Genomic DNA, 17,025 nt, shown 5'->3' on the forward strand with positions numbered 1-17,025 from the left:
TTGATGTTATGTCCCATAAATCTTAAAACAATAAGTACCTCTAAAATTTGCAGTGCCTTACCAGTCCCCAACTTCCTACCAGTCTTGCTAAGCTTTGCAAGTCATGTCCACTAGATAACATTTTTCCTACTGAACTATGGTAATGTTTTCCAAAATATATATATAATTTATGAATGCTGAATTTATTTAAACTGCCTATAAAAAATTATTTTTTTTTTTATTATCACACTGGCCGATTCCCACCAAGGCAGGGTGGCCCGAAAAAGAAAAACTTTCACCATCATTCACTCCATCACTGTCTTGCCAGAAGGGTGCTTTACACTACAGTTTTTAAACTGCAACATTAACACCCCTCCTTCAGAGTGCAGGCACTGTACTTCCCATCTCCAGGACTCAAGTCCGGCCTGCCGGTTTCCCTGAACCCCTTCATAAATGTTACTTTGCTCACACTCCAACAGCACGTCAAGTATTAAAAACCATTTGTCTCCATTCACTCTTATCAAACACGCTCACGCATACCTGCTGGAAGTCCAAGCCCCTCGCACACAAAACCTCCTTTACCCCCTCTCTCCAACCTTTCCTAGGCCGACCCCTACCCCGCCTTCCTTCCACTACAGACTGATACACTCTTGAAGTCATTCTGTTTCGCTCCATTCTCTCTACATGTCCGAACCACCTCAACAACCCTTCCTCAGCCCTCTGGACAACAGTTTTGGTAATCCCGCACCTCCTCCTAACTTCCAAACTACGAATTCTCTGCATTATATTCACACCACACATTGCCCTCAGACATGACATCTCCACTGCCTCCAGCCTTCTCCTCGCTGCAACATTCATCACCCATGCTTCACACCCATATAAGAGCGTTGGTAAAACTATACTCTCATACATTCCCCTCTTTGCCTCCAAGGACAAAGTTCTTTGTCTCCACAGACTCCTAAGTGCACCACTCACCCTTTTCCCCTCATCAATTCTATGATTCACCTCATCTTTCATAGACCCATCCGCTGACACGTCCACTCCCAAATATCTGAATACATTCACCTCCTCCATACTCTCTCCCTCCAATCTGATATCCAATCTTTCATCACCTAATCTTTTTGTTATCCTCATAACCTTACTCTTTCCTGTATTCACCTTTAATTTTCTTCTTTTGCACACCCTACCAAATTCTTCCACCAATCTCTGCAACTTCTCTTCAGAATCTCCCAAGAGCACAGTGTCATCAGCAAAGAGCATCTGTGACAACTCCCACTTTGTGTGTGATTCTTTATCTTTTAACTCCACGCCTCTTGCCAAGACCCTCGCATTTACTTCTCTTACAACCCCATCTATAAATATATTAAACAACCACGGTGACATCACACATCCTTGTCTAAGGCCTACTTTTACTGGGAAATAATTTCCCTCTTTCCTACATACTCTAACTTGAGCCTCACTATCCTTGTAAAAACTCTTCACTGCTTTCAGTAACCTACCTCCTACACCATACACCTGCAACATCTGCCACATTGCCCCTCTATCCACCCTGTCATACGCCTTTTCCAAATCCATAAATGCCACAAAGATCTCTTTAGCCTTATCTAAATACTGTTCACTTATATGTTTCACTGTAAACACCTGGTCCACACACCCCCTACCTTTCCTAAAGCCTCCTTGTTCATCTGCTATCCTATTCTCAGTCTTACTCTTAATTCTTTCAATAATAACTCTACCATACACTTTACCAGGTATACTCAACAGACTTCTTTCTTTCTTTCAACACACCGGCCGTATCCCACCGAGGCGGGGTGGCCCAAAAGAAAAAACCAAAGTTTCTCCTTTCAAATTTAGTAATATATACAGGAGAAGGGGTTATTGGCCCCTTGCTCCCGGCATTTCAGTCGCCTCTTACAACATGCATGGCCTACGGAGGAAGAATTCTGTTCCACTTCCCCATGGAGATAAGAGGAAATAAACAAGAACAAGAACTAGAAAGAAAATAGAAGAAAACCCAGAGGGGTATGTATATATACACTTGTACATGTATGTGTAGTGTGACCTGAGTGTAAGTAGAAGTAGCAAGACGTACCTGAAATTTTGCGTGTTCATGAGACACAAAAAAGGACACCAGCAATCCTACCATCATGTAAAACAATTACAGGCTTTCGTTTTACATTCACTTGGCAGGACAGTAGTACCTCCCTGGGCGGTTGCTGTCTACCAACCTACTACCTAGGACTCAACAGACTTATCCCCCTATAATTTTTGCACTCTCTTTTATCCCCTTTGCCTTTATACAAAGGAACTATGCATGCTCTCTGCCAATCCCTAGGTACCTTACCCTCTTCCATACATTTATTAAATAATTGCACCAACCACTCCAAAACTATATCCCCACCTGCTTTTAACATTTCTATCTTTATCCCATCAATCCCAGCTGCCTTACCCCCTTTCATTTTACCTACTGCCTCACAAACTTCCCCCACACTCACAACTGGCTCTTCCTCACTCCTACAAGATGTTATTCCTTCTTGCCCTATACACGAAATCACAGCTTCCCTATCTTCATCAACATTTAACAATTCCTCAAAATATTCCCTCCATCTTCCCAATACCTCTAACTCTCCATTTAATAACTCTCCTCTCCTATTTTTAACTGACAGATCCATTTGTTCTCTAGGCTTTCTTAACTTGTTAATCTCACTCCAAAACTTTTTCTTATTTTCAACAAAATTTGTTGATAACATCTCACCCACTCTCTCATTTGCTCTCTTTTTACATTGCTTCACCACTCTCTTAACCTCTCTCTTTTTCTCCATATACTCTTCCCTCCTTGCATCACTTCTACTTTGTAAAAACTTCTCATATGCTAACTTTTTCTCCCTTACTACTCTCTTTACATCATCATTCCACCAATCGCTCCTCTTCCCTCCTGCACCCACTTTCCTGTAACCACAAACTTCTGGTGAACACTCTAACACTACATTTTTAAACCTACCCCATACCTCTTCGACCCCATTGCCTATGCTCTCATTAGCCCATCTATCCTCCAATAGCTGTTTATATCTTACCCTAACTGCCTCCTCTTTTAGTTTATAAACCTTCACCTCTCTCTTCCCTGATGCTTCTATTCTCCTTGTATCCCATCTACCTTTTACTCTCAGTGTAGCTACAACTAGAAAGTGATCTGATATATCTGTGGCCCCTCTATAAACATGTACATCCTGAAGTCTACTCAACAGTCTTTTATCTACCAATACATAATCCAACAAACTACTGTCATTTCGCCCTACATCATATCTTGTATACTTATTTATCCTCTTTTTCTTAAAATATGTATTACCTATAACTAAACCCCTTTCTATACAAAGTTCAATCAAAGGGCTCCCATTATCATTTACACCTGGCACCTCAAACTTACCTACCACACCCTCTCTAAAAGTTTCTCCTACTTTAGCATTCAGGTCCCCTACCACAATTACTCTCTCACTTGGTTCAAAGGCTCCTATACATTCACTTAACATCTCCCAAAATCTCTCTCTCTCCTCTGCATTCCTCTCTTCTCCAGGTGCATACACGCTTATTATGACCCACTTCTCGCATCCAACCTTTACTTTAATCCACATAATTCTTGAATTTACACATTCACATTCTCTTTTCTCCTTCCATAACTGATCATTCAACATTACTGCTACCCCTTCCTTTGCTCTAACTCTCTCAGATACTCCAGATTTAATCCCATTTATTTCCCCCCACCGAAACTCCCCTACCCCCTTCAGCTTTGTTTCGCTTAGGGCTAGGACATCCAACTTCTTTTCATTCATAACATCAGCAATCATCTGTTTCTTGTCATCAGCACTACATCCACGCACATTCAAGCATCCCAGTTTTATAAAGTTTTTCTTCTTCTCTTTTTTAGTAAATGTCTACAGGAGAAGGGGTTACTAGCCCATTGCTCCCGGCATTTTAGTCGCCTTATACGACACGCATGGCTTACGGAGGAAAGATTCTTTTCCACTTCCCCATGGACAATAGAAGAAATAAAGAAGAACAAGAGCTATTTAGAAAAAGGAGAAAAACCTAGATGTATGTATATATATATGCATGTGCGTGTCTGTGAAGTGTGACCAAAGTGTAAGTAGGAGTAGCAAGATATCCCTGTTATCTAGCTTGTTTATGAGACAATCCTACCATCATGCAAAGCAGTTACAGGCTTCTGTTTCACAGTCATCTGGCAGGACGGTAGTACTTCCCTGGGTGGTTGTTGTCTACCAACCTATTATATTCAATATAAAAAATATTGAATACTATAGACTATGTTTAGATTATTCACCCCAAAGGACTATAATGTACGCAATACGTACATTATAGTATCAATAACAACACTGTGCTAGCCAAGGATTCGAACCCATGTTGTACTGGCCTGCCTCATGGTAAGCGAGAACCACATGACGCTTTAAACCACAGGAGTGGTCCTGTGGTTTAAAGCGCCATGTGGTTCTCGCTTATCATGAGGCAGGCCAGTACAACATGGGTTCGAATCCTTGGCTAGCACAGTGTTGTTATTGATCAATACCACTCGTCTGTGGTTACAATAACATATTATCACAATAGTATATTACATATGCTATTATTACAATAGTATATTATCAAAATTACACTGTAATAGCACATTCCCATTAACCCTTGTGGGTCTAGCACTCCCCTCCTAATTATAATAATATATATTCCCATGCCATTTAACATTTATGTACCTACTCTAGCTGTATTTCTACAATTATTGAACATGTTGGTGTTTGGGAATAAAATGTGAGAAGTGATTAAAGAAGAAAGTTGTGTAGTGGAGGTATGATATTAACTTGGGCACAGCCATGATAGTCATTTCTTGGCTGGGGGTTTACAGGCCCACCATAGCTTTCATCATATTGAGCCATAGTCAGCACCTCTCAACATTTCCAGACACAACCACCTCCCCTTTTCTTCAATACAGTACTTCTGCATTTTTCCTTCGTTATTACTGTAGTGTATATGTTTGTTATAGGTGTGGTGAGTGCCTGTATATTTGGTGCAGTTTGGTAAGGAAGTTTGACTTACTTTTACTGACGTTGACAAACACATCTGATTCTTGCTCAATCTCTGCCAAGTTTCGCTACATCATACCTCTCCACACACTTCCACATCAACTAACAGTGACAACTAAGATAAGCTATATTATTTTTACATAGTATTAAAACAATTGTTTGGCATAGTTAGAGGTAACTGGAATTCAAACCCTTTCATAACTTTCTAAGCCTTATAAATTATATTTGACCAGAATTTTTATCTTAGTGCTTGCCAAATAATATTTCAGGTGAGTCTTCTAATGAAAGCAGGAGGGCATCAACGAGAGGCAAAGTGCTGTTACATAAAATTTCACCATCTATACAGTGGATACCAAACAGCATATGCCTATAATAGAGAATGTAGCATCCGGGAACGACGACGACCACCTTTCTATTTCAAGATCCACTCATTGTTTGGCTACCAAGAAATAATTCCAGGGTACGAGTCTGGTAAGTTAAATGAATAATCACTGAGGATGGGATAATACCAAAGTTTTTTGCTGATACTGAAACCGATACTCAATTTTAGGCCCATCCTGATATCATCAAAGATAGCTGATACCCACTGATACTGATACCATCAAAATTTGCATGTAAAAATTTAAAATGTGAAAGGGTGTACAGGTCGGCCATCGCTAATCCAGCATCATTGGGACCTGTAGTGTGCCGGATTAGTGAGTTTGCTGGATTACAGATGGTTAGGTTAGAATACACTTAATTAACCTATCAATAAAGACTCTGCTACATCTTCCTCATTTTCTTCAGTGCTTTTTTCTCCACTGGCTTGTTGCTTTGGATTTACAACCATCTGCACAATTTCTGAGTCAGTATAATGATGAAATCTGAAATTATGCTAGCCGAAATTAGTGCCAGATTAATGATGGAACCGGATAACTGATTGCCGGATTAGTGATGGCCGACCTGTACCATACATCTGAAATCTTTTTAATGAAAGACGGAATATCAGAATTCTACTGAAATTAAAATAGAATTTGTTAATGTATAATGTGTGTGTTAAAGAAATTACAGATATGTTTACGTAACTAATATGTGCTGTAATAGTCATTTTCAATTTTTGTCATTGGTCATTTCATACACATAATGTGACCTTTGCAACTCTACACTTGACAGATTCCAAGACTAATAAAGATCAAGATTTGGATGTTGATGAACAAGAAGTGATTGAAATATTGTTGGCTGGATTGAAGGACATGAAGAATCTTGCTTTTCACAGTGTTCCTCGTCTACCACTTCTGTTGTCTCTGGCGCATTTCCTTGATGACCAATATCAGCATCTGCCCTATGCCTTCACACCATATCAGTAATTACTGAAATTGTTTTAAAGTCCAAAGAAATAACATAAAGCTTAACTTTTGTTTATATATAGATGTTGTACAAGATTTCAGGTAGTCTGTCACTGTATACAATTTGCTGTTGTCCTTGATTAAAAGGGTTAGCTCATTTATTGCACCCTTCCTTTATGCCATTTTTTTTATTTTGACAGTGTATAATGAATAACTGCTTTGCTAACATCTAATGGATTTATGCATTCTTTTTTTTACAGGGTCTGGCATCTCTTGGTACAGCTTCACCATGCTCAACGGGAGACTGTCCAAGAAGCTTGTGAGGGGCCATTTGGTGCAGATCTTGATGGCTTGTGGCAAGATCATTCAAGCCCTTTAATGGCTTATGGTTTTCATGCTGTGCCTGTCTCAGGATGGCAGTCGGTACATATGCTTTTCCTTCTTGTTAATTATACATTTTTACCCTTCACATGTGGTCAGACATCACTAGACTGAAACTTTACTAAATAATTATAGTCCTGCAAAGAATTACCATGTCTGTATGAGTGATTCTTGGTGAACTTATATAAATATTATTTTTTATATTTAAGAAAGTTTAAGGCATTTTAATTTACTTAGAGATATTAACATGATGGCTGTAGAACATCTTTGCTCTGAGTTAACACTGATAATATTTAATTATATGTAGTATTATATAGGCTCAGGGATGTCACCACCACCCATCACTCATTAGTGAAGCCCCCTGTAATGACGGTGATTATACTTTGTTAGTGTATTATCATTCTCATTCACTTTCATGTTAGGTAAACCAGAATGGAGAATTTTTAACAAATGTTTCAGGTATTCCTTTAGGAGGTACAGTGGACCCCCGCTTAACGATCACCTCCAAATGCGACCAATTATGTAAGTGTATTTATGTAAGAGCGTTTGTACGTGTATGTTTGGGGGTCTGAAATGGACTCTACTTCACAATATTCCTTATGGGAAAAAATTCGGTCAGTACTGGCACCTGAACATACCACTGGAATGAAAAAAGTTCGTTAACCGGGGGTCCACTGTACAGGAGGGCCCCAGTTTATGGGACTTCTCTTCTCAGCACTTCACTAATACAGGCATTTCAAATCATACCCAAAAATTTGTTTATATGGTTCCTAATTTGCTCCCAGCTGGACATCTGAGCATCATTTTCTTTTTTTCTGTTTACTTCCTCCCTGAGCTTCACATCTCTCTTGATTATCTCTTGGAAACTTTCCAAAGTTACAAGAGTTTTAAAGTTATTACATATTTATACATGTACTTTTTTGTGTGTTATAATGCCATCTAAGGGTAGTTGTGATAAAAAGCAGAGTTGTAAGGCTCCTTTAAGTGCAAAGTTAGAAATTATTAAACTCAGTGAGTAAGGTATGTCTATGGCTGAGATAGGACTGATATAGTACTGATAATTGTACTTACGTGTACACATACTGTACTGGTGAGCAGGTACATTACACACTGTGCTGGCATGCAGGTACATTAAATTCACTATTTGACATTACAAAATAGGAGTAGCTACACCAAGCAGGGAAGTAATTAAGAGTGTCTCACTGGGGTTGAAGAAGCATAATAATAAGGGAGGGGGTGAAAGAGGTTTTGTGTACAAGGGGCTTGGACATACAGCAGGCATGTTTGAGCATGTTGGGAGTGAATGGAGACAAATGGTTTTCGGGACTTGACAAACTGTTGGAGTGTGAGCAGGGTAATATTTTGTGAAGGGATTCAGGAAAACTGGTTACCCAGACTTGAGTCTTTGAAGTGGGAAGTACAATGCCTGCACTTCAAAGGAGGGGTTTGGGATATTGGCTGTTTGCAGTGACATCTAAACTGTCGTATCTGGGTGCCTCTGCAAAGACAGTGATTGTGTGAATGATGGTGGAAGTGTTGAATGATGGTGAAAGTGTTTTTTTTTTGGGGGGGGGTCACCCTGCTTCAATGGGAGATGACAGATGTGTTAAAAATAATAATAATCGCTCTGAGGTGCTTTAAATGTTGTATATTACATTTCAGTGGATCCCCGGTTCGCGATATTAATCCGTTCCTGAGAGCTCATCGTAAACCAAAATTATCGGAAAGCGAATCAATTTTCCCCATAAGAAATAATGGAAATCAAATTAATCCGTGCAAGACACCCAAAAGTATGAAAAAAAAAACTTTTACCACATGAAATATTAAGTTTAATGCAATAGAATAATTACAATAATAACAATAACAATAGAATAATATGTAACAAAAGAATAATTGCCACTTACCTTTAATGAAGATCTGGTGATGATTGATGGGATGGGAGGAGGGGAGAGTGTGGATGGTGTTAGCATTTAGAAGGGGAATCCCCCTCCATTAGGACTTGAGGTAGCAAGTCCTTTTCCAGTTTTACTTCCCTTCTTCTTTTAATGCCACTAGGACCAGGTTGAGTGTCACTGGACTTGTCGCACAACATATCTGTCCATAGAGGTCTGTACCTCTCGTTCCTTTATGACTTTCCTAAAGTGGTTCACAACAGTGTCATTGTACAAATTGCCAACACGGCTTGCAGTAGCTGTCTGAGGGTGATTTTCATCAAAATAGCTTTGCACTTTAAGCCACATTGCACACATTCCCTTAATCTTTGAAGTAGACAGCTTCTTCAATTTCTCTATCCCCTCCTCCGGAGCAGTTTCTTCAGGTGTGGCCTCTTGCTGTTGAAGATGATCTAGCAGCTCATCAGTGGTTAGTTCGTCATTGTTCTCCTCCATCAACTCTTCCACATCCTCCCCACTAACCTCCAACCCCAAGGACTTCCCCAGTGCCACAATGGATTCCTCAACTGGCATAGGCTTCTCAGGGTTAGCCTCAAACCCTTCGAAATCCCTTTTGTCTACACATTCTGGCCACAGTTTTTTTCCAGACAGAGTTCAAGGTCTTCTTAGTCACTCCCTCCCAAGCCTTACCTATAAGGTTTACGCAATTGAGGATGTTAAAGTGATCCTTCCAAAACTCCTTTAGAGTCAATAGAGTATCTGTGGTCACTTCAAAGCACCTTTCAAACATAGCTTTTGTGTACAGTTTCTTGAAGTTGGAAATGACCTGCTGGTCCATGGGCTGCAGGAGAGGAGTGGTATTAGGAGGCAAAAACTTGACCTTAATGAAACTCATGTCCCCAGAAAGTCGCTCTGCCAAGTCTGTAGGATGACCAGGGGCATTGTCTAATACCAGGAGGCACTTAAGGTCTAATTTCTTTTCAATTAGGTAATTTTTCACATTGGGGGCAAATGCATGGTGTAACCAGTCATAGAAAAAGTCCCTAGTGACCCATGCCTTACTCTTTGCCCTCCACAGCACATGCAAATTAGCCTTGAGGATATTCTTTTGCCTGAACCCTCTGGGAGTTTCTGAGTGATACACCAATAAAGGCTTCACTTTGCAATCACCACTAGCATTGGCACACATCAGAAGAGTAAGCCTGTCTTTCATAGGCTTATGTCCTGGGAGTGCCTTTTCCTCCTGAGTATTGTAGGTCCTGCTTGGCAATTTCTTCCAAAACAGGCCTGTTTCGTCACAATTAAACACTTATTCAGGTTTTAATCCTTCAGCCTCTATGTACTCCTTGAATTCATGCACATATTTTTCCAGCAAGCATGCGTGAGCGTGTTAGATAGGAGTGAATGGAGACGAATGGCACTTGGGACCTGACGATCTGTTGGAGTGTGGGCAGGGTAATATTTAGTGAAGGGATTCAGGGAAACCAGTTATTTTCATATAGTCGGACTTGAGTCCTGGATATGGGAAGTACAATGCCTGCACTTTAAAGGAGGGGTTTGGGATATTGGCAGTTTGGAGGGATATGTTGTGTATCTTTATACTGCAAAAACAGTACTCACCTAATTGTACTCACCTAATTGTGGTTGCAGGGGTCGAGACTCAGCTCCTGGCCCCGCCTCTTCACTGATTGCTACTAGGTCCTCTCTCTCTCTCTGCCTCCTGAGCTTTATCATACCTCTTCTTAAAACTATGTATGGTTCCTGCCTCCACTACTTCACTTGCTAGGCTATTCCACTTCCTGACGACTCTATGACTGAAGAAATACTTCCTAACATCCCTGTGACTCGTCTGAGTCTTCAGCTTCCAGTTGTGACCCCTTGTTCCTGTGTCCCCTCTTTGGAACATCCTATCTCTGTCCACCTTATCTATTCCCCGCAGTATCTTGTATGTCGTTATCATGTCTCCCCTGACCCTTCTGTCCTCCAGTGTCGTCAGTCTGATTTCCCTAAACCTTTCCTCGTACGACATTCCCCTGAGCTCTGGGACTAGCCTTGTTGCAAACCTTTGTGCTTTCTCTAACTTCTTGACGTGCTTGACCAGGTGTGGGTTCGAGACTGGTGCTGCATACTCCAGTATGGGCCTAACATACACAGTGTACAGTGTCTTGAACGATTCCTTATTTAGGTATCGGAACGCTATTCTCAGGTTTGCCAGGCACCCATATGCTGCAGCAGTTATTTGGTTGATATGTGCCTCCGGTGACGTGCTCGGTGTTATGGTCACCCCGAGGTCTTTCTCCCTGAGTGAGGTCTGTAGTCTTTGTCCACCTAGCCTATACTCTGTCTGCGGTCTTCTTTGTCCCTCCCCAATCTTCATGACTTTGCATTTGGCAGGATTGAATTCGAGAAGCCAGTTTCTGGACCACATGTCCAGCCTGTCCAGGTCTCTTTTCAGTCCTGATTATGTGTGAGTGTGGTGAAAGTGTTGAATGATGATGAAAGCATTTTCTTTTTGGGGATTTTCTTTCTTTTTTGGGTCACCCTGCCTCAGTGGGAGACGGCCGACTTGTTGAAAAAAAAAAAAAAATTCAGCCGCTTTGTGGTCTGAACTGGCAGCCTCACCATGCCTAATCACACTATGTATGCCACTACGATTCTTAAATCTTTCAAACCAGCCTTTGCTGGCCTTAAATTCACTCACATCACCACTAGTTGCAGGCAATTTTTTTTACCAAATCGTCATGCAACTGCCTAGTCTTTTCACAAATGATCACTTGAGAGATGCTATCTCCTGCTATCTGTTTTTCATTTATCCACACCAATAACAGTCTCTCAATATATTCTAACACTTGCGGTCACTGTTTCGTAATCACAGTTGCACCTTTTGCAAGAACAGCTTACTTGATTGCCGTTTTCCTGCTCACTATAGTAGAGATGGTTGATTGGGGTTTACTATACAACCTGACCAGCTCCGACACATGCACTCCACTTTCGTACTTTGCAATTATCTCTTTCTTCATTTCAACAGTCATTAGCACCCTTGGTCTCGAAGGGTTGGCACTAGGAGCTTTCTTGGGGCCCATGGTGACTTATTTTGCAGAAACAAGCACCAAAAACAGTGATAACATGGGTAATATGGAATGTACCGAATGTATCCTTAGATGCGCGCACACTGGCTGGCTTGTAAACACTGGCACACATGGGGCAGTTCAGGCCACACGTGGACACGTCTCATATGAACCGCATCACATACCGGGTTTTGTAACGGGAACCGAGGCAAATTTTCTGCGATATAATGCATCAGTTACCGGATTTATTGGATACCGATAGCATCACGAACCGGGGGTCCACTGTATAGACATTTTTATTAATCTATCTACGTATGACATTTTTCAAAATTACATGTCATACTATAAGCATACTGCATACAACCATACTAGAACAAATTGACATAATTGTGAGGTGTGGTAGCTGGGTGGCTTGTAGGACTGTACGGCAAGAATTACAATAAGATGTTCTCTCTACAGTCCACTACCACCAGAGAAACTGTGTATATTACTGGGGGTAACTGTAGAAAAACACTCCTTTTGTATGCCTTCACTCATAAATAGCATCACTCAAAAGGGCATGTTGCATGAGTCTGGGAGTTGTGCTGTTATACAGGCTACTGCACCAACATGTCTTGAAGACAACTTGTACACAATGTAAAGTGATTGTATTGTGGAGAAAACTCTCCACAAACACATACATAATGTCAGATGGACACGTATCAACAGCCAGTGTACAGGTATTAATACGTGTCCATCCAACTGCCCACCTAAAACACTGACACCATATGTATACACATCTATGGACCACCCTCCCCATGGTGTTTAATAATAATAATATCTCCATGGAGAAGTGGAACAGAATTCTTCCTCTGTAAGCCATGCGTGTCGTAAGAGGTGACTGAGATACTGGAAATGAGTGGCTAGTAACCCCTTCTGTATAAATTACTAAATTTAATAAGAAAAACTTTATTTATTTATTTTTTTTTGTTAGATCACCCTGCCTCGGTGGGATATGGCCAGTTTGTGAACCTGGGTGTGTTGCCATGAACTCTGTGTTTCTCTTGAGTCCATCTGGAAGCTTTCCAAAGTTTCAAGTGTTTTAAAGTTATTATGTATATTTTTTTCTTCTTTTTTTCTCAACACAACGGCCATCTCTCACCGAGGCAGGGTGACCCAAAAAAGAAACACTATCACTGTGTTTGCAGAGGCACTCAGATATGACAGTTTAGATGTCATTCCAATCAGCCAATATCCCAAACCCCTCCTTTAAAGTGCAGGCATTGTACTTCCCACTGCCAGGACTGAAGTCCAATTAACCAGTTTCCCTGAATCCCTTCACAAAATATTACCCTGGTCACACTCCAACAGCTTGTCAGGTCCCAAAAACCATTCGTCTCCATTCACTCCTATCTAACATGCTCACACGTGCCTGGTGCATGTCTGGGCCCCTTGCACACACAACCTCATTTACCCTCTTCCTCCATCCTTACTTAAGAGGATCTCTACCCCTCCCCCCCTCCACTACAGATTTATACATCCTCCAAGTCATCCTATTTTGCTCCATCCGTTCTAAATGACCAAACCACCTCTAACCCCTCTAACCCCTCTTCAGTGCTCTGAACAATACTTTTAGTAATGCCACACCTCCTAATTTCCACACCACAAATTCTCTGCATAATATTTACACCACACATTTCCCCTCGACATGACATCTCCACTGCCTCCAGCCTCCTCCTTGCTGCAGCACTCGTAACCCATGCTTCACATCCATATAAGAGTGTTGGTATCACTATACTCTCGTACATTCCCTTCTTTGCCTCCATAGATAACATTGTTTGTCTCTATTATATAGACTGTTTCTGTGTTATGATGGGGCCCTCCTGTATTCTGATACGTACTTGAAAGTTTCTAAAATAGCTGGAGAAAATTCTACACACTTTATCCTTGAAGTATTCCTCTTTTTTTTTAGGTGAAAATAATAAATTTGAATTTGAATTCTTATAAACTATTTTTAATTGCTGTATTTGTATCTTTCAGATCTCTGATTGGAGTGAGGAGGAATTAAATATGCTAGTCAAGACAAGCATAGAGTGGAAGTTAAACTCACCTGAAGATATGTCTGTAAGTGAGGTATACTGTGAGGCAGTCCAAAGCCTCAATAAGACTATTGAACAGGGCCTTCAGCAGTGGCATTACATGGTAAATGTACTTAAACATGGTGGATACTGCCAATATAAAGATAATATTAATCTTGTTGATGTGCTCCAGACTCATTCTAAACAACATGTGAGTGTTGGCAAGAGTAAAGAAAGTAAAGCAAAGTTTTGCGAGAAGAGAAAAGACAGTTATTCAGCTGCTCCTCAAGTGAGTTCACATATAAGTCAGAATACTTCACACCATAATAAAAAAGTATCTCCTAAATCAGCAACAAATAATAAAAGTGTTATTGAAAGAGAAAATTTTAGCATCTCATTGCTTAAGAGTTCTCAAGACTTTGAACTTTCAGATACAACAGAAAATATAAAAAGCTCAAGTGAAATACCAGATGATTTTACCACAGAAGGGAAATTAAAAAATATCACTGTAACAACAAATGAGACAGTAAACCAGAAATGCACAATCCAGTTAGGGATGACAAACACTTCAGAGGAGAAGAATGAAATCCAAGTGGAAGTTTTGAGTATTACTGAGAATGATGATTCAAAAGTAATAATGTGTCAAGTAGATAAGGGTCAACAAAAGAGAATCATAAAGCTCAAGTATCCAGCTAGGCATCCTTTCCCTGTTGATATCAAATACATTAAGATTCCAAGGACGCTTATAGAGCCTTCTTACATAACTCTCCCTGGTGAAGACTCGTCTGAACTGAGAACCAAAAAAAAGAGTAGAGCATCATCTTACAGTACCTCAGGGTCCACGTATATAAGTCAATGTAAAATTATTCCACAATGTATTAAGAATAATCTTGAAGATGAAATTCAAAGGGATTTTTCTCTGACACCACAAAAATGGCAGCTTTGTGAATCTCTGGGGTCACAAACAAAAAGGCTTAGTGAATCATCAGTTGCACAGGTGAAAAAAACAAGACAAGAGTTATCTCTGTTACATATGTTGAGGAAGAGGGAGTCTTCGAAATTAAGATTGATGCTAAATAGAGGATCTCAGTTACAATTAAAGAAGTCAAGAGAGTTTTTGCATCTTCCACCTAAAAATAAACTTGGTGAGGTGGTATACCAACAAACAAAAAGTGGTAGTATAGAACCTCCCCGACTGCCCTTCACAGAGAGGCTTGGAGAATCTTCAGATGTACCATTGAGAAAGTTAATTGGATCTTCCCAAAAACAAGTGAAAAAACCTACTGGGTTTTTCCAGTCAAGATTGCAGAAAAACTGCATGTATTTATCTCAAGTGAAATTAAAAAATAAAAAGAAACGTTCATTTATTCTATCCATTCAGGAAAGATCAGAAAAATATCAAGCAGTAAGCAAGTCTCAGCAGCATAAAAAAAACCTAAGAAAGGGTCTTCCCGATAATAAAAACTCACATCTCATCTCTCACAGTAAAAATGAACTTTGTACTGGCATTGTAGGGTGTGTCAGAAATAGAAAAAGAAAGGCAAAGCAAACAGTGAATGAACAGAGAAAGACTGATGAGCATAAGATGGAAGAGGAGACACCAGACCATAAGAAGAAAGGACAGGGAAAAACAGATACAATAAATTTGTTAAGTCAATATCATCTCCAGTGTGAACACGAAAAAGAAAGACTAACAAACATATGTCAAGAGAATTACCAGGAAGAAACTTCAACCCTATATAATATTATGTCTCTTATTAAAGAAATTAAATCTAAGTATGGCTTATAAAATATTTACTTACTGAAAAGCACACATAAGAAAACATTTTCTTTCTTTCAACACACTGACCATATCCCACCAAGGCAGGGTGGCCCAAAAAGAAAAATGAAAGTTTCTCTTTTAAATTTAGTAATTTATACTGGAGAAGGAGTTACTAGCCCCTTGCTCCTGGCATTTTAGTCGCCTCTTACAACACGCATGGCTTACGGAGGAAGAATTCTGTTCCACTTCCCCACGGAGATAAGAGGAAATAAACAAGAACAAGAACTAGAAAGAAAATAGAAGAATACCCAGAGGGGTGTGTATATATATGCTTGTACATGTATGTGTAGTGTGACCTAAGTGCAAGTAGAAGTAGCAAGACATACCTGAAATCTTGCATGTTTATGAGACAGACAAAAGACACCAGCAATCCTACCATCATGTAAAACAATTACAGGTTTTCGTTGTACAGTCACTTGGCAGGATGGTAGTACCTCCCTGGGCGGTTACTGTTTACCAACCTACTACCTAGGAAGAAAACATTTATTTTTATTTATCTACCATAGAAGTGAAACATATTTCATTGATCAAAACTAAAAAATAGGGGTGCGTCCAGCAGATTGGCTGAATCAGTTTGATAAGAGGACAACAGATGTACAGTGGCACGAAAAAATAGAAATAGCAGAATTAATAAATCTCTTTTATTTGTAAAAATTCATGTAGAATCTGTAGCGGGGTAACCTTAGTCAGGGAGCTAATCTGTTAATGAGAGAAAGCATTAACATAACTTAAATCTGACAATGGAATTTTTTCACATAATTTACTCTGTTCAAATAGAAATAATCTTGATAAATAGCAAATTTAATGAATTTAATTTAAACTGTTTCACTGTAAAGATGACAATAATGAAGTGAGCATTGTGATTAGAACTGTGCAGTTCTCAGTAATTTTGCTGTGGTGAGCTACAACTGCTCATGGACTAAGGTGCAATAGTAATCCAGTACTTTAGATGCTCTCAGGAGAAGTAAACATTTTTGGCCATTGCCACTCACCCAAATGTTTGTGACTGTTTAATAACTTAATTAACTTGTATTTGTTTTCAACAATAAATAATGAAAGATGTAAATGTGCTCATGCTTCAACATCTGAGGTTTTCAGTGCTAGCCTGTCTTTAAGAACTATTCAGTAATGTTTGGTGTAACAGTATTTTATTTCTTCACCGAAGACTGCACCTGTACCTAATGGAAATTTGGTACAATATATCCATATACAATGCAATCTTTTGCATATCCCTTTGGAATTACCAGCTCCATCTTTAAATTGCTAGATTGTAATTAATAAAAGCCTTGTGTAGTTCTTAGTCCAATAAGTCTTTGCCCCTCGATTAATTTGGTTATCCCATGGATCATTTCACCTATGACTCTACTCCATTTCAATACATGGTTTTAATGCCTTTACTGAATGTCAGCATATAATA

General features: G+C 39.7%; 1 protein-coding gene across 1 annotated transcript in view; it reads left to right on the forward strand.

The window, feature by feature from the left end:
- Window positions 1–16,674, forward strand: part of LOC128686166 (uncharacterized) — a 40,330-nt gene extending 23,656 nt beyond the window's left edge. The window contains exons 12-15 of the mRNA XM_070083462.1: window positions 5,286–5,534; window positions 6,216–6,405; window positions 6,649–6,811; window positions 13,749–16,674. Of these exons, the coding sequence (XP_069939563.1) occupies window positions 5,286–5,534; window positions 6,216–6,405; window positions 6,649–6,811; window positions 13,749–15,575 (2,429 nt within the window). The 3' untranslated portion in view covers window positions 15,576–16,674. The remainder of the gene's footprint in view (window positions 1–5,285; window positions 5,535–6,215; window positions 6,406–6,648; window positions 6,812–13,748) is intronic.
- Window positions 16,675–17,025: the final 351 nt, after the last annotated feature.

The sequence above is a fragment of the Cherax quadricarinatus genome, chromosome 9 (assembly GCF_038502225.1).
Source record: "Cherax quadricarinatus isolate ZL_2023a chromosome 9, ASM3850222v1, whole genome shotgun sequence".
Taxonomy (NCBI): Eukaryota; Metazoa; Arthropoda; class Malacostraca; order Decapoda; family Parastacidae; genus Cherax; species Cherax quadricarinatus.